Here is an 18047-nt window from a genome sequence, read left to right on the forward strand (position 1 = left end):
AATACGTTACAAGAGGAAAAGTGACATGTGTGCAAGTTACAAAAGAGTACAAAGTACAAGTAGAGGCACTTCTATAGGCATGGAGAACAGAACTTCCTATAATGTAAAGACTTCCTTCAGACAATAGAGAGGGCGTGAATTAAGTTTGGAAGTGTCTTTGCAGGAGGAGAACTTTGAGGTCAGTTTTGAAGGACTGGGAAGAGGGGGTGGTCCGGAGCTGAGGCTGAGTTCCAGATTCTCGCCGCGTTGCCTGTAAAGGATTGGGCCATCAATCTTTCCTTCTTGAAAGTGGGAGGTTCAAGCAATAAATTTTGCGCAGTACGTGATGGTCTAGAGCATTATATGCATATGTGACATTAATGTTTTTTTCTCCTTTTTATTCTAGTCTAAAGCTTTTGATTCCTGTTTCCGGTTTCGACAGTGGTTGTTCTGTAGTTGCATTGTTTTGGTAAGAATTTTTTTTTGTTGTATTTACTCCAAATGAGTAATATTGTAATGTTTGAATGAATTTTTTTGTAAGTGATGTCATAATGGCAGCATATTTAGTTAGTGGTTTGAGCATGAAATTCTTTGCGATGTGTTTTGCATAGTCTTATGTGTAATTTATTTTCTCTTTTTTTTTAGTGGGATATTGTTGATCCATACTGTGTCTGTGCAGAGTAGGTGGTGGTGAGTAGTTTAGCTGCCTCTGGCAAGTGAGTGGTATTGTTTTGGAGTATATATGTATTTTTGATAAAGGTGCATTTTGTTTATTACTTATTTTACAAAGTGTTTGTTGTTGTTGACTTGTTTGACAATTTATCTTTATTAGTAAGCATTACGGCTAGCCGTAGAATGACTGCTCAACAGGTGGTTGGTATGCTTCTTGAATCTTCCTCTGAGCATGATTATGAGACTGACAGTGCGTCTGAGGGAGAGGAGGGAGGGGAAGATTCTGGCAGTGAGTTTTCTCTCCACATGGAATCATCGGATGATGAAGGTACTCTCAGTGCAGATGAAGGTACTCTCAGTGCGGATGAAGTGCCTGTCTTAGAGGAGGAAACTGCTGTGCTGATGGTGCAAGAGGCATCTGGATTGCAGTCTGAGGCTGCTAGGCTTCCTACTGGAAGTGCTGGACTGTGGGTTGATCCAAACATGGTGCAGCCGGTGTTGCCTGCCTTTAGCGGTGATGCAGGGTGTACAGTGGACTGTGAACACTTTTTGCCTACACAGTTTTTTCAGTTGTTTATGGATGATGTATTTTTGGGTGAGATTGTTGAGCAGACAAATTTGTATGCTGAACAGTTTTTGAGGGACAACAGTGACAAACTTAGGCTCCAGTCTAGAGCTACCCGGTGGACTCCCACATATCTGGAAGAGATTAAGAAATTTTTGAGTTGGACTTTATTGATGGGTGTGGTAAGGAAGCCAACCTTGGCTTCATATTGGTCTACTAGCCCCTTGTTGGCAACTGCCATATTTCCTGCAGTTATGACTCGTAATCGGTATTTCCTTTAGCTACGTATTGTGCATTTTGTTGATAGTTCTATGGCGTTGCCACAAGATCACCCTGACTGTGACCGTCTTTTTAAGATTCATCCCGTTCTTGATCACTTTGTAGATCGATTTTCTGAGATCTACACTCCAGGGAAAGAAATATCTATTGATGAGTCTTTGGTCTTGTTCAAGGGCCGTTTGGTTTTTAGGCAGTACATCCCTAGCAAGAGGGCACGCTATGGAATTAAGCTGTATATGTTGTCTGAGAGTAGGACAGGATATGTTTTTAATTTTCGTGTGTACACTGGTAGAGATTCTACTATTGACCCCCCAGGTTGTCCGTTCACTTTTGGAGTTTCAGAGAAAATTGTGTGGGATCTTGCTAGAAGACTGTTTAACAGAGGCCACCATTTGTACCTTCATAACTTCTATACTGCTGTGCAATTATTTAAGGAATTGTATAAAGTGGACACTTTTGCATGTGGCACAATCCGCTCTAACCGTAAAGGTTATCCGAAAGAGCTTGTTTGCAAAAAACTTCAGAGGGGGCAGAGCAGTTCCTTGCGTAGTGATGAACTACTAGCTGTAAAATTTGTGGACAGGAGGGATGTGTACATGCTGACTACCATCCATGATGAGAGTACTTCACCTGTGGCTGTTTGGGGTCAGGTTGCTGAAGTGCGTAAACCTGTGTGCATTCTAGACTACAATAAGCACATGGGTGGTGTTGACAGAGTAGATCAGTGGTTGGAACCCTACTCTGCTATTCGGAAGGCTTATGTTTGGTATAAGAAGTTGTCCATCCATTTATTCGAATGAGCAAATTTCAATGCTTGTATTGTGTTCAAGGAGTGTTCTCCTGCGTCAAACTTGACATTTCTTCAGTTTCAGCACTCTGTGATAGCTAGCCTTGTTGTTGTGGAACAGGCAAGTGTTCCTAGATTTGGAGTGGTGGAGGATGTGGCTCGATTGAAAGATCGCCACTTTCCTGATTTCATCCCTCCCACACCGTCAAAAGATTTTCCCACTAGGAGATGTAGAGTCTGTTGGCGAAGAGATAAGCGGAAGGAGTCTCGTTATTTCTGTACCGGGTGTCCTTCTAACCCTGGGCTGTGTATGCCTGCTTGTTTTAGAGCGTAGCACACGCAAAAGAAATTTTGGAAGCTTCCATGAGTGGTAAAGTGACCTGCCTGGTCTGTATTGCTTAAAAAAATGATTCTGTTTCAAGGTTGGCATTAGTGCAATGTATTTAGTTTCAGATTTTGTGTTAGAAGATTTGTATCTATTTGCAATTTGTTTGTGTTTTTTTGTATATAAAATCCTAAATGTGATGGTGGTGTGTGTAGGTTGGCGCTTGGGTGGAGGTGTGCGTGGACTGGCGCTTGGCTGGCGGTGTGTGTGTTCTGGCGCTTGGCTGGTGGTGTGCGTGGAGTTGCGCTTGGCTGGCAGTGTGCGTGGAGTGGCATTGGGCTGGAGGTGTGCGTGGACTGGTGCTTGGCTGGAGGTATGCGTGGACTGGCGCTTGGCTGGAGGTATGCGTGGACTGGCACTTGGCTGGAGGTGTGTGTGGACTGGCACTTGGCTGGATGTGTGCGTGGAGTGGCGCTTGGCTGGAGGTGTGCATGGACTGGCGCTTGGCTGGAGGTGTGCATGGACTGGCGCTTGGCTGGAGGTGTGCGTGCACTGGCGCTTGGCTGGAGGTGTGCGTGCACTGGCGCTTGGCTGGCAATGTGTGTGGACTGGCGCTCGGCTGGCGATGTGTGAGTAGTTACTTGCTGCTGATCACTACACACACTGCTAGCTGAGCGCCACTCCACGCAATCCATCAGTTTGTGTAGTTGCTGTGTCAGGAATGTGGGCGAGTGGAAGTGATGGGCCCTTGAATGGCGCTGTCTGCTGGTGTGAATGTTGTAATGTGATGGGCCCGTGGCTGGCGGCGTGAATGTTTTGTATGTGTCACATGTATGAAAGGTGTATGAATGGCCTGTAAAGAGGTTGGTGCCTTGTTGTGGCTTTACAGCTCACGAGCTGTGAGTCAATGGTTCAGTTTCTCGTCCTTTCAATTATTAATAGTGCATTTCATTTTTGTGAAATCACTTGCTAATACAATTGTATATACTGAACCATTACTCACCCTCGTGCCAAATCCAACCAGTATGTGTGTGTGTGCTTTAGGATTAGATGGCTGTGCAGTAATATTTGTCTTTTTTTGTCTTCCTGAAGCAAGGTGTACCTTGTCCCTTTTTGTGAATGTTGTGATGTGTTGGTTTTGTGCCTGGTGGTGTGAATGGTCTTGTGTGTATCACGTATGAAAGGTGTGTGAATGGCCTGTAAAGCGGTTGGAGGCTTGCCGTGGCTTTACAGCTCACGAGCTGCGAGTCATTGGTTCAGTTTTTTCTCCATTTAATTATTGACAGTGCATTTCATTTTTGTGAAATCTCTTGTTAATAAAATTTAATATACTGAACCATCACTCACCCTCGTGCCAAATCCAACCAGTATGTGTGTGTGATTGAGGAATAGATGGCTGTGCAGGAATCTTTGGCTTTTTAGTTTCTCTGCCAAGGTGTATGTTCCATGTAAGAATAACCCACCAACTGTAGATATTGTCGTAAACCCACGGGAGTTCATGGTGATGTCTCTCTTGTGAATTCCAAAAAGTTCTTTTATCCACAATGTCCTGCAAACCTCAAAATGTCTGTCACATTTTCCTTGCAATATTGTGCCGAAATTCTCACGCTGTAGAAACAAACAACGAATTATGTCAAAACGATCTGGTTTTGCAAGGGGGTCAACTGTCTTTTTGGCCTGTGCTCGGCGAACATCTAGGGAAACCTACCAAACCCATACATTTCTGAAAACTAGATACCCGGGGGCTTCCAGGGAAGTATGGCTTGTGTGGATCCCCCAACGTTTCCTTACCCAGAATCCCCTGCAAACCTCAATTTTAGCTGAACAAATCACTTTTTTCACACATTTTTGTGTGGGAAAGTTGTGGCATCACAGGGCTCACTCAAATTTCCCACCACCCAGCATTCCCCGGGTCTCCCGGTAAAAATGGTGCCTCACTTATGTGGGAGGCCCAAGTACCCGCGACAGGCAAGGGCCCAAAACGTAGTGAGGCGACATCAAAATTGCCTATCTCAAAACCACCTGGTTTTGCAAGGGGGGTCACCTGGGTTTTTGGCCCGGTGCTCGGCGGTTATCTTGGGAAACCTACCAAACCCATACATTTCTGAAAACTAGACACCCGGGGGCTTCCAGGGAGGTATGGCTTGCGTGGATCCCCCAACGTTTCCTCCCAGAATCCCCAGCAAACCTCAATTTTAGCTGAAAAAAGCACTTTTTTCACACGTTTTTGTGTGGGAAAGTTGAGCTTCACCAGGTTTACTCAAATTTCACCACCACCCAGCATTCCCCCGGGTCTCCCAGTAAAAATTGGTGCCTCACTTGTGTGGGAGGCCCAAGTACCCGCGACAGGCAAGGGCCCAAAACGTAGTAGGGCGACATCAAAATTGCCTATCTCAAAACCACCTGGTTTTGCAAGGGGGGTCACCTGGGTTTTTGGCCCGGTGCTCGTCGGCCATCTAGGGAAACCTGCCAAACCCATACATTTCTGAAAACTAGACACCCGGGGGCTTCCAGGGAGGTATGGCTTGCGTGGATCCCCCGTTTCCTTACCCAGAATCCCCTGCAAACCTCAATTTTAGCTGAAAAAAGCACTTTTTTCACAAATTTTTGTGTGGGAAAGTTGTGGCATCACTGGGCTCACTCAAATTTCCCACCACCCAGCGTTCCCCCAGGTCTCCCGGTAAAAATGGTGCCTCACTTGTGTGGGATACCCAAGTTCCCGCTACAGGCAAGGGCCCAAAACGTAGTGAGGCGACATCAACATTGCCTATCTCAAACATTTTTTGGATAGGCAATGTTGATGTCGCATCACTACGTTTTGGGCCCTTGCCTGTCGCGGGTACTTGGGCCTTGGCACCTTGGCGTGAGTCTCCCTTCCACTTTTTGTCGCTGTGCCTCATGTTTTTTTGCTGGTGTTAGCTGCTCAGAGCACTGTGCCACTGCCAACCAGTGCCACAGTGCAAGTAAAGTGCACTGGGAGTGCCCAAGGATTGTAAATACACCACCCAGCGTTCCCCCAGGTCTCCCGGTAAAAATGGTGCCTCACTTGTGTGGGATACCCAAGTTCCCGCGACAGGCAAGGGCCCAAAACGTAGTGAGGCGACATCAACATTGCCTATCTCAAACATTTTTTGGATAGGCAATGTTGATGTCGCATCACTACGTTTTGGGCCCTTGCCTGTCGCGGGTACTTGGGCCTTGTTAGACCTGGCACCTTGGCGTGAGTCTCCCTTCCACTTTTTGTCGCTGTGCCTCATGTTTTTTTGCTGGTGTTAGCTGCTCAGAGCACTGTGCCACTGCCAACCAGTGCCACAGTGCAAGTGATCCCTATTTAAAATGTATATGTTGGTTGGATTCCATGATTGGCTTATTTGATTTACTGTCAGACCCCAGTAAAGTGCACTGGGAGTGCCTAAGGATTGTAAATACAAATGCTGCTGGTGGGCTTGCAGCACTGGTTGTGCCACCCACAGAAGCGGCCTAGTAACATGTGTCGAAGGTCTGCCATTGCACAACCTGCGTGCAGTCTGCTACTGTCATGCTGACTGGGTAAGTGCACCCACTTCCCAGTCCCTAAACCTTCCCTTAACTTCATATTAGTCACCCCTATGGTAGGCCCAAGGGCAGGGTGCATTGTAAGAATAAGGTAGGACAAGCCCTGATGTGTGTGGCATGTCCTAATAGTGAATTACAGCCATTTTCGTTTTTCACTATTGTAAGGCTACCTGTTCTCCATAGGCCAGAATGGGCTGTTAGAATTGTTACATTCTATGATCCTAACAGACCCAGGGAACATGGTAGAAAATCAACTTTAGTATGCCTGAACTCAGAATAATAAAATACATCTTTTAGTAAAGGTTATTTTAATATTCTGTGTTTGCAAATACCACTTTTAGAAAGTTGGTATTTGCTTGCCTAACCATTTCAGCCCGCCTCTGCTATTATGTGTATCTGCCTGTCTGGTTTGTGTGAGTGACAGGGCTGGGGAAACCCAGAGGGGCAGGGCTAGGTAGCCTGGTGGTGAATAGAGATTGACATCCAGATGGGTGGGAGGAGTGCACCTGGACTCTGAATAGGGCTGTGCTCTGCCACCACAATGCTGGCTCCACCTCCTGTGGAGCGGCTGATGTCTCTGCCCTGCACCCTGAATAGAAAGGCAGAGTCATGTCAACAAAGTGCTCAAGAACTGGTTTGGACTGGGCAAAGGCCCCTCTACCCCAGAGGAACAAAGGAATTAGGGGTATAAGTATTGGGACCCTGCTCCCAAGAAATTAGATCCTGCTTGACAAGAAGAACCTCTGCCTGAGGAGAAGGAACTGGGAAAGCTGTAAGGAGGAGTACTGTCCCTGACCTGGGGGATTGGCCTGCAGTGGTTGCCTTGCTGCTGAAAGGAGAGGAGAAAAGACTACAAAGACTTTAATTCAACTTGTGCTTAAAAGAGCTCCAAGGGCTTGTGCTGAGCTTGCCCCCGGAACGAAGTCCCAGGAACAGTGGACTTCACCCCCAGCTCCCCAGAGTCTTTTGGAAGTGCCTGCTGCTGTTGTTGGGCCTTCTGAGGGACTGCGTGTCACAAGGAGCTGGAAGCGCGACTCGAGAAGGAGAAGCGTGCCGCCGTCAGAGCTGTTGTCGTCGCATCTCGCAAAGGGTGTCGCCGCTGCAGCATCGCATCGAGCGGAAGCGTCTCGCATCATTCCGCAAGTATCTAGCAACGCTGAAGAAGCGTGTCGCCATCGTAGCTGACGCATTACACCGCATCAAGAGAAGACTCTCGCATCGAGGAAGAAGCGTGTCGCCATCGCAGCCATCATAGTTGTCGCATTGCACCGCATCAAGATAAGCGCCTCGCCTCCACGGAGAAGTGTGCCGCCGTCAGAGCTGCTGTCGTCGCATCGCGTAAAGGGGGACGCCGCTGCAGCATCGCATCGAGCGGAAGCGTCTCGCAAACGTCGGAGAAGAGTGCCGCTGCCAAGACCGCTGTCGTCGCATCGTGTAAAGGGGTGACGCCGCTGTAGCTGACGCATCGAGTCGAGTCTTCTCGCAACATCGGAGAAGCGTAATGCATCTGGAAGATCTTCACGTCTTTATTTCTTTGCACCAAAAACTTCATCGCATCAGCATTGTTGCAACACTTTTGTTGCCCTGCGTGTCGCATCTAAGGTACATTGACTTAAAGTGTCGCATTTAAGAACTTAAGAGAACTAAGCAAACTTCTACCATCGAAGTAACAGTATTGTGTATTTTTGTCGCTTAATGGTCTTGTGGTAACTCTATATAAAGAATCCTTATTTTTTATATAAAAACCTGTGTGGTGTCCATCTGTAGTGTTGTCACTTGGTTACTGTGTGTGTTCACAAATGCTTAACCTATAACGCTCTGAGATAAACCTTGTCTGCTCGCGCCAAGCTACCTAGAGGGTGAGCAGGGGTTATTTTAGGAGTGTAACCCCTTACCCTGACTAGAGGAAAGGTTCCCTGCTTGTCACAAGTACCTAACTGTGCCAACCAGAGAACCCAGATTCTAACAGGCCTCCCACACAAGTGAGGCATCATTTTTACCGGGAGTCCCGGGGGAACGCTGGGTGGTGGGAAATTTGAGTGAGTCCGGTGATGCCACAACTTTCCCACACAAAAATGTGTGAAAATGTGATTTTTTCAGCTAAAATTGAGGTTTGCAGGGGATTCTGGGTAAGGAAACGTTGGGGGATCCACGCAAGCCATACCTCCCTGGAAGCCCCCGCGTGTCTAGTTTTCAGAAATGTATTGGTTTGGTAGGTTTCCCTAGATGGCCGCCGAGCACCGGGCCAAAACCCCAGGTGACCCCCCTTGCAAAATATGGTGGTTTTGAGATAGGCAATTTTGATGTCGCCTCACTACGTTTTGGGCCCTTGCCTGTCGCTGGTACTTGGGCCTCCCACACAAGTGAGGCACAATTTTTACCGGGTGACCCGGGGGAATGCTGGGTGGTGGGAAATTTGAGTGAGCCCGGTGATGCCACAGCTTTCCCACACAAAAATGTGTGAAAAATGTGATTTTTTCAGCTAAAATTGAGGTTTGCAGGGGATTCTGGGTATGGAAACGTTGGGAGATCCACGCAAGCCATACCTCTCTGGAAGCCCCCGGGTGTCTAGTTTTCTGAAATGTATGGGTTTGGTAGGTTTCCCTAGATGGCCGCAGAGCACCGGGCCAAAAACCCAAGTGACCCCCTTGCAAAACCATGTGGTTTTGAGATAGGCAATTTTGATGTCGCCTCACTACGTTTTGGGCCCTTGCCTGTCGCGGGTACTTGGGCCTCCCACACAAGTGAGGCACCATTTTTACTGGGAGACCCGGGGGAACGCTGGGTGGTGGGAAATTTGAGTGAGCCCGGTGATTCCGCAACTTTCCCACACAAAAATGTGTGAAAAATGTGATTGTTTCAGCTAAAATTGAGGTTTGCAGGGGATTCTGGGTAAGGAAACGTTGAAGGATCCACGCAAGCCATACCTCCCTGGAAGCCCCCGGGTATCTAGTTTTAAAAAATGTATAGGTTTTCTAGGTTTCCCAAGTTGCCCACAGAGCTAGGGTTCAAAAACTACAGCTAGACATTTTGCCAAAAAAGGGTCATTTTTCACTGCGAAATTGAGGTGTGACCGCGTTGCGTTTAGCGCCGTTTCCTGTCGCGGGCACTAGGCGGACCCACACAAGTGAGGTACCGTTCTTCTTGAAAGACTTTGGGGAATGCGGGATAGGTGGAAAATTGTGGATCCACGCAGATTTCGGAGCTTTCCACCACAGAAATGTAGGGAAAATGTGTTTTTTGACATTTTGTTAGGTTTGCAAGGGATTCTGGGTAACAGTACCCTGGTGGGAGGCAGTCAAGTCACCCCATTCTGGATTCCCCTGGGTGTATAGTTTTCTAAAATGTATAGGTTTGCTAGGTTTCCCAAAGTGCCTGCAGAGCTAGGCATCAAAAACTAGAGCTAGGCACTTTGCCAAAAAAGGGTCATTTTTCACTGCGAAATTGAGGTGTGACCACGTTGCGTTTTGCGCCGTTTCCTGCCGCGGGCACAAGGCCGACCCCCACAAGTGAGGTACCATTTTTTTCATAAGACTTTGGGGAACACGGGGTGGGTGGAAATTTGCAGATTCACACAGGTTCCAGAACTTTCCACCACAGAAATGTGGGGAAAATTTGTTTTTTTGGACCATTTTGTAGTTTTGCAAGGGATTTTGGGTAACAGAACCTGGTGGGAGGCAGTCAAGTCACCCCATCCTGGATTCCCCTAGGTGTCTAGTTTTCAAAAATGTATAGGTTTGCAACATTTCACTAGGTGCCGGCAGAGCTAGTGTTAAAAAACTACAGCTAGACACTTATGAAAATGTGGTGTGTTCACGTTGGGTTTTGAGCCATTTCCTGTCATGGGCACTATGCCTACCCACACAAGTGAGGTACCATTTTTATCGGGAGACTTTGGGTAATTCAGCTTTTTAAAGGAACTGTTATTACCTATTGACTTTCGATGCATTTCTGCCTTCCAAATGAAAGATATTGTGTAAAATAGAAGTCATTCTAAAAAATGACTGATAATTCTCATGCTAGTATGAGTATTCCCAGTTTCAGAAATGTGCAAATATCTACTGTTTCTAAACTCTATATTTTTTTCCCATTTCAGAAATACATAGGTGTCTTTCCATTTACACATTTTTACAGAATAATTACTATATACCCGGTACATAATAAAAAACCAATGCAAGTTGCTGCTCAGTTTTTGGCTCTGGGTTCGTCTGGTGCTTGGTGAACCTACAAGTCCTATATATCCCCACAACCGGTAATGTCCAGCGGATGTAACGGTATATTGCTTTCAAAGAGCTGTCATAATTAGAAGAAGTTACAGGTGAAAACGTTGACACAAAAGGCTGTTTTTTTCAACTAATTTTCAATTTATCCTATATTTAACTGTTAGTTTCTATAAAGAAACCTTGATGGATCTACATAAATGACCCCTTGCTGAATTCAGAATTTTGTCTTCTTCTCTAAAATGTATAGCTTTCCAGGATCCAATATTGCTTTTGTACCCATTTCTACCATTAACTGGAAGGAGGTCGAAAGCACAAAAAATAGCAAAAATAGGCTATGTCCCAGAAAAATGCCAAAACTGTGTAACAAATGTTGGGTTTCTGACAAAAGTCTGGTATCCCCTAAAAGCTGGGAAAATGGTGATTCCAACCCGACAAACCCTTTTTTGATAACATTTGCAGGGAAAAACCTGGATGCTTTCATTTGCAGCCCGTTTTTCTGAAAAAAATCTAAATTTTGCTGTATTTTGGCTCATTTCTGTGACCCCTCCAGAGCAATACACAAACCCTGAGTACCTTTAGAATCCCCATGATGTTGAAAGAAAATGACGCAAATTTGGCGTGGATACCTTATGTGGTCAAAAAGTTACAGGGGCCTCATCGCGCACTACCCCAGATAGCAAAAAAAAGGCTTGGCACAGGAGGGGGAAAAGGCCTGGCAGCGAAGGGGTTAAGGGGAGTACGACAAGGCTGCCCCATCTCTCCTCTTTTATTTATAATAGCATTAGAACCCTTTTTAACTAAAATCCAACAAGATGCTCAGATTATGGGTTTCCAGCTAGACACTTGTCAAAGTGTCTGTGTATGCAGATGACATTCTTTTCTATTGTTCTAACCCTTCCACGGCCATCCCCTCTTTTAAGAAACAAGTTGATACCTTTTCTCAACTCTCCGGCTATCGTCTTAACTCAGACAAGTGTGAAGTTCTTCCCTTGAACGTGCTTTGCCTTAAACAAGATTTTATTTCTACCGGTTTTTCTTGGCAAACCTCTAAAATAAAATATCTAGGACTGTGGTTTTCCTCAAACATTCTGGATACACTAAAACTACATTTTGACCACATAACAAAAATGTTATCTCATTCTATTGATCGCTGGCATCAGCTCTTTCTTTCTTGGTGGGGACGACTAGATTCCATCAAAATGATGCTTTCTCCCTTAATTATGTACATTATTTCTATGATTCCGGTACACATCCCGGGATTTTAATTTAAAAAAAATTGATTTTCTTTTAACAAAATTTGTTTGGAAAAACAAATCTCCCCAAATCGCACTGTCCTCTATAAAGGCAGACAAAACTTCCGGTGGTCTTAAGTTTCCTGATTTTAAAAAGTATCATCATGCTTTCTCTGTAAAACAATCTTCCTGTTGGCTCTCCTTAGATCAGTTAATACATCCCACTCATCTGGTTGACTATAGAAAAATGTTTTATCTCACCCTTTCATTTTAAAGAATCTCTGGCCTTCACCAACAATGTATCTTCTTTTCGAACTCCAGTTATCTCACACGCTCGTAAAACTCTTTCCTCTCTATTACCCTCTTCTTATCCCTCATTTTCTTCGCTAGACCAACAGCCTATCTGGCATAACAATTTATTATGTATTAAAAATCGCACCATTTATCGGAAATCCTGGAGAACTAAGGATTGCTTTGGATTTCACAGTTATTACTCAATAATATTCCTTTATCATTTTCAGATCTTCAAGAACATTTTTCATTACCAGCTTCTTGTAAATCTCAGTATGATCTTCTATATCCTTCTCTTTCCCAATATCTTCGATCCTTATCGTCCACATCTTCTCCTCCACCCTGCTGCTCCATGATTTTCCCTTTATTAACTACTTCTCCCTCAGCCTCATCTTTATACAACTTTTTGTCTCTTTCCTCAGATAGAAATAAAACAAAGGCTGAATTGGCTTGGGAAAAGGACCTTATGGAATGTTGGTTGACCCCTTTTTGGGATAAATTGTAGTTAAAAATCCATAAAACTTCCAGGGCCGCTAACACCTCCCAAACTCTGTATTTTATAAACCAATGCCTTTTATTCACCCCTGAAAAATTAGCCTCCTTCTCCTCAAACTCTACTTCTACTTGTTGGTCTTGCCCCTGCTCAAAAGCCGACCTAAAACATATGCTTTTTGACTGTGCTCCCATACATCACTTATGGAAATTAGTTTGGTCACAGATTAACAGAATTATTATTTTTTTTTTTTGAAAAACCTTTATTGACATTTCAATCAATAACAAGTATGGGCCTACAACCCCCCGGGGCCGGCCGCTAAGCAATCAGAGCAACAAAGATCAAATGTGAACACAGGCAGCACCTCGGGGAGCAGAATCTTCATGCTAATATAGTCTGGCCAGTGAACAGCGCAGGTAGGACACCAGGATAAAAAAGGGTTTTCATTTTATAATGGAAAAAGACAGAAGGATCAGGTGCCGAATAATTTCCCAACAGCGATAAGAGGCAGGCAGGAAAATAGACGTAAGCAATAAACAGCAATCTATTGGATCAATGGCGCAGACACAGGAAATTCAGGATGGGGAAGAATATCATGAGCAGTTGCGCCTGCAGTCCCCTGCCCTAAAGCCCAGAGAACACCCCGGAAATTGTGGCACACATGAAAAGGCAACGATTCACAACAAAGGAGGTGTACCACGCTGATCCCAGAAAAGAAAAAACAAGAAGAATCAGAGAAGAAAAGGGAGGCCATGGAAAAAAGAGATGAAAGACTAAAGAATCCCCTCCCCCAACCCCCCACCCTGCACCTCTGCAGATGAGTACGGCCCCCCCCCCAGCAGTGTGCCTGTCGCCCTGGAACCAGACCCGAAATATAGAAGAAACAGGGAAAAAAGGAATAAGAAAAGAACCCCACCAGACGGGGGGGTAGAGAAAGTGTTAATAAACTGGAGGAGGGCCTTCAAAACATACCCCCGGCTTCTCCCTCCCGCACGGTAAGTTTTCCCCAAAGCAAACAGTAAGCAGCACAAAATCGACCATGTCAAAGAAAGATGGGGAGCATTATGCACCTATTATGCTAATAGCTATGCCATGAGAGCACGCAACCCCTGAGCCCGCCCGTCTACTAGATGACCACCCCGGAAGGATCAGCCTTATCCTTGACCACTCTTTGCAATTCTGCCCATGCCTACCCCTCGACCCAGCGCCACGTCCGATGTTCCAAGGTAAAGGAGTGTCCAAAAACGACCGGGAAGCGACGCACACAGGTGGGGTGGAAGTCTCTGAGTACCAACACAGTCCGCATCAGGGAGGGACGGCCTTCCCAGTGCTGCCCCAGGATCTGCACTGCACACAAGGTCCAGGAAGGCGGAAGCAGCCAAAGTAGACAACTGTTGCTTGAATTGTCCCTGGGTCGCCGGTGGCCGTGCACGGGACAAGGCCACCACCTCCCACTCAGGTCCAATACCTCCGGAACAGATCAGACCCACAGCCAGCCGATCACACTGTAGCATACTGTCCGGAGTGTCCAGCTGTGCACTAATCTCAGGGGTGGCCGCGACATTGTCCTCCTGTGTGCAGTGTGGGAAGTCCCTGTGTACCTGAGGACAGGCAGGCCGCCACTGTCCCAACGCTGATGCCACACCATCGAGCTTACTCCCCAAGACCCCGACGCCATGAACCAAGGAGGAATGAAGGGCACCGAGGGCCTCGAGGAGGTCGCCGTACCCCAGCACAGCTCTCTGCGATCGCTCCGCCACACTCCCAAAAGTCACACACTCCCAATCCTGCTGCGACCCAGTGGACAGGATGGTAGGCCTCATCGCAACAAGATGGCCGCCGGGTAGGCCCGACCCGTATGGGGGCCGGGACCCAGGGACAAGCGCCTCGAGGTCCACGGCGCTGGAGACAGGGTCCGGGGGCAGGCAAAAATGTATCCGTTGCGTGGGCACGGGCAACAGTCGTCCCCACCACGGACCAGCTCCCGCGAAAATCCGGGAGCTGCCCGCAAGGATCAGGGCGAGTTACGGGCGGCGTCCGGGCAGCTCACCATCAAAGGCAGGGGCAATCACCGGAGAATCTGAGAATTGCACCCCCGGGCAGGCACTCGGTCCGCTACGCTTAGCGGTAGGAACGACCACGGCGATATGTAGGCCGAGGTTGGCACCGCTCCGGTGGACCGACTCCACCCAGTCACCACAGGCCGCTGTTGTTGAACTGCCACCCGGCCAAGGCGTCCACTCGAGGTCCTGGCTCCAGGGCTGCACGGGCCGCAAATTTCAAGTGCACATTTCTCCGGCGGTACCGCAGCCAGAAACCTCGGAGTCACACGATCAGTTGCCACTCTCATTCACGAACACGATCGCATCGCGCAGGCTAAGGATCTCATGCAGGATATCCGTGCGGGATGCGGAGGTTCACGGAGCCGGGAGTCTACGCTGCCGTCCCGGTCGCCATCTTGATTAATTAACAGAATTTTTAACACAAAAGTTCCCTTTTCCCCCACTAATATAGTTCTCTGTCTCCTGCATGGCCCCAATCTCCATCTAATTTTAAGCTAGTGGATCTGTTACTGGCAATAGCTCTCCACTTAATAACCTCTAATTGGAAACAAGCCGACAAAGTCACTTCATGAGCGTGGTGGAATGCCGTTTGTTTTCACCACAGACTTGATTCTAATTATGTTACACCTATCTCTGTAGCCATCAAAAGAGATCTTTTATGGCTCCCTATTTCCACTTACTTAACTTTTATTGCCTCAAATAGTGATCCACCTGTTATTACTTCTGATGAAGTTTGAAAACCTCCCTGACTCACTCTTTGTCTTCTGTACATTTAAAAAGAAATTCTCATTGATATTTCCTTTGATGTTTTTCCTTGTTCTTATTACATCTTGTAGTTTTGTTCTTTAGGTTGCCTCTTATGCATACAGATTTTAATTCCATGTGATATTTCTTCTTTTATGATTATAATAGTGCTTTAGATGATAATAGTGTATACATTTTTTCTATCCCTTGTTTCTTTTCCTTCCCTCCCCTTCCTCCCCCTCCTTCCCCTCTTTTATCTTTTTTCAATTTCTTCATGGGATATTTTATTGATATACATTCATATTCTTAATGAAATGTTCTCTGTTGTATTTGCTGTTAATACATAAATGTTACTGTTTATTGTTAAATAAACTCAAACTTAAAAAAAGAGCAAATCTGTGAGCTGCAAACTGGCTTTTGCAGATGTGTGACTTAATGTCTGCAAACATGGAAAAAAAGTTACTTGTCAATTAGTCGTGGTGTGTTTAAAAGCAAGTTAAACACATCACGTTGAGAAGAAACAAACTAGACGATTCACTGATTGTAAATGAAGACATTGTTTGTCAGATGAAATAGTTTTATACTTTTCTTTGGGCATTTTAATCTGAGGAAGCAATTCACAAGGAAAATGTACATACTGGTGATTATATTTTGGCCTTGATTGTGGGGCGAGACCTTTTGTGAAATGCGTGTAGCAGGGCTTGATTGACGTGTTGATTACTAAGAGGACGTGCCATTTCTGCCTTACCTCATAATCAAAGAATTGTGTCACTCAGAAGCATAAACAGCTTTTCTCTTCTACACTACTGCCAGTAAAGCCATCCACATCGAAATTCAGACATACTCCAGCACAAGACATACCTGTGCCTCCGGGCTGATGAATCCAACTCAGATCTGAGTAGAAGACCCCTGCAAAAAGACCAATGAGAAATAGATGGTTAGATTACGGTCAGTGCAAAGACCTGAACGAAATATAGGAAGAAATAAATGAGAGGGAAGTTGCAGAAAAAAAAGAAAGCAAGAGAAAAAGAAGGAAAATTCCAAACAACACAACTTTTCAAAAAGAGAAGAAAAAGGATGGAAGGCTGAACAGTACCACCAGGATTCAAACTTGTATATGTTAAAACATTAATCATGCAGGGAATTAATTAGTCTACTGAAACATCATGACTTCAGCTAATTTTGCACTGAGCTTGGATTTGTTGTCCCGCGCAAGCTCTGTGGCTGTCAGAGAGTTTCCAGCAGTGGCGTAGCACGGTCAGGTGGTACCTGGTGCGGGGAATTTCTTGTCTCCCCCGGCTTGAAACAATTGCAAAAATATGTGTTTAAAACACCTATTTGTGCCATTTTGACACCCCCCTCAGTGATAACACCCGGGGCGGTGCGCACACACCGCACCCCCCTTCATACGCCACTGATTTCCAGACATGACTAGAGTGTCTCAGTTTCAGTGTTGTATTTGGGTACAAATCGTATTTTTCTGACAAATTACAAGAAACAGGCTTCTCGTTCCTTCCTAATTTCTTGGGTTGAGTGATTTCCATGTCTGATATTTGTTGCATGGTTTCCTAGGCCAACCAAATGTCTTCAGGCTCATTTGCTACTGGTGTCCTTGTTAAAGCAGGTTTGTACATAGATTGAATCACATTAGCTGGGAAACAGCCTTTACAATGCAGGCATTATCATGCAATGACTTTACCATGCAGCCTTTACCACGAAATGTATTTACCATGCATCATTTACCACTTAGTGCCCTTACACTGCAATTCCTTACTGCTCATGCCTTTACCATGCATGCCTTTATAAGTGTGTATTTTTAAAGTAAGTATGTGTGTGTGTCTGTGTATATATGTGTATATATATATATATATATATATATATATATATATATATACATACATACATATGTGCGTATATTACCTACTGGCAACATTCTATTTGGAATAACGTTGGCGTCGATTGATGAATCTTCGCGAAATTTTCAAAACTTTTGGCCAGCTCCGGTCCGCTCCTATCCTGAAAATTTCACGGTGATTCGTCAAGCGGGCTCCGAGAAAAAAGGGGGTTCCCTAAACATGTTTTCCCCATGCATTTTCCCATAGGACCAGTTGACGCAGCTACAGCCCGAAGTGCTGAACGGAATTACACCAAATTTGGCAAAGAGGTAGTCCTCAGTTCAGACTCGTGCCTTTTACTTAAATGGTGTATATCCGTTGAGTAGTTCCTGAGAAAATCAAAGGTAAAATCACATATATCTGGGCGGAGCCTAACCACACATCGCATTGTGAGATCTGATTGGCTGTCAGCACTTCATCCAAGAAGTGTTGGCAGCCATCTTGGGACCAATATACATGATAGCACCTCATTAAAAAGCATTGCAGTTAATAGAAGGTTTTAAGACTTTAGTTACATTATAAATCAATTGTTGATGGTACCATACTCATTTTAGGAATTGTGGTGTGATCTAATATGATTTTACCATGTGAAAAAGCCTTCTGCTGTGATATGATGAATCATGTTTGAGAGAAAACTATTTTCTCATGCTTTTCCCACAGAGGTTTGGAAGGTGATCTATAAGCTAAACTGAGAGCATATTTTCTGTAAATTCACATTATCTTTCTCAGTCATGTGAGAATGAAGTGTGAAATTCTCAGTAAAACATGCACATCCAACAAGGGCAGAGACTGTCAGTTGATTCCTTTGTGTTCTACTGCAGCTTCCCAGAGTGTTCTAAAGAACAACTAGAGCGCTAACAGTCCTACTTATGACAAACGTTTGGCACACCTGAAGCCATCTTGGTTGGAATAAAGTGGTAACTCTTAAAAAATTTAATTTAAAA

At 45.4% G+C, this 18047-nt stretch overlaps 1 protein-coding gene across 1 annotated transcript in view; it reads right to left on the minus strand.

The window, feature by feature from the left end:
- The window catches only part of LOC146812904 (uncharacterized), a 206839-nt gene that overhangs the window by 142068 nt on the left and 46724 nt on the right, over window positions 1-18047 (minus strand). The window contains exon 2 of the mRNA XM_085615223.1: window positions 16070-16117. Coding sequence (XP_085471349.1) covers window positions 16070-16117 — 48 coding nt within the window. The remainder of the gene's footprint in view (window positions 1-16069; window positions 16118-18047) is intronic.

This window comes from Triturus cristatus, chromosome 7 (assembly GCF_964204655.1).
Source record: "Triturus cristatus chromosome 7, aTriCri1.1, whole genome shotgun sequence".
Lineage (NCBI taxonomy): Eukaryota > Metazoa > Chordata > Amphibia > Caudata > Salamandridae > Triturus > Triturus cristatus.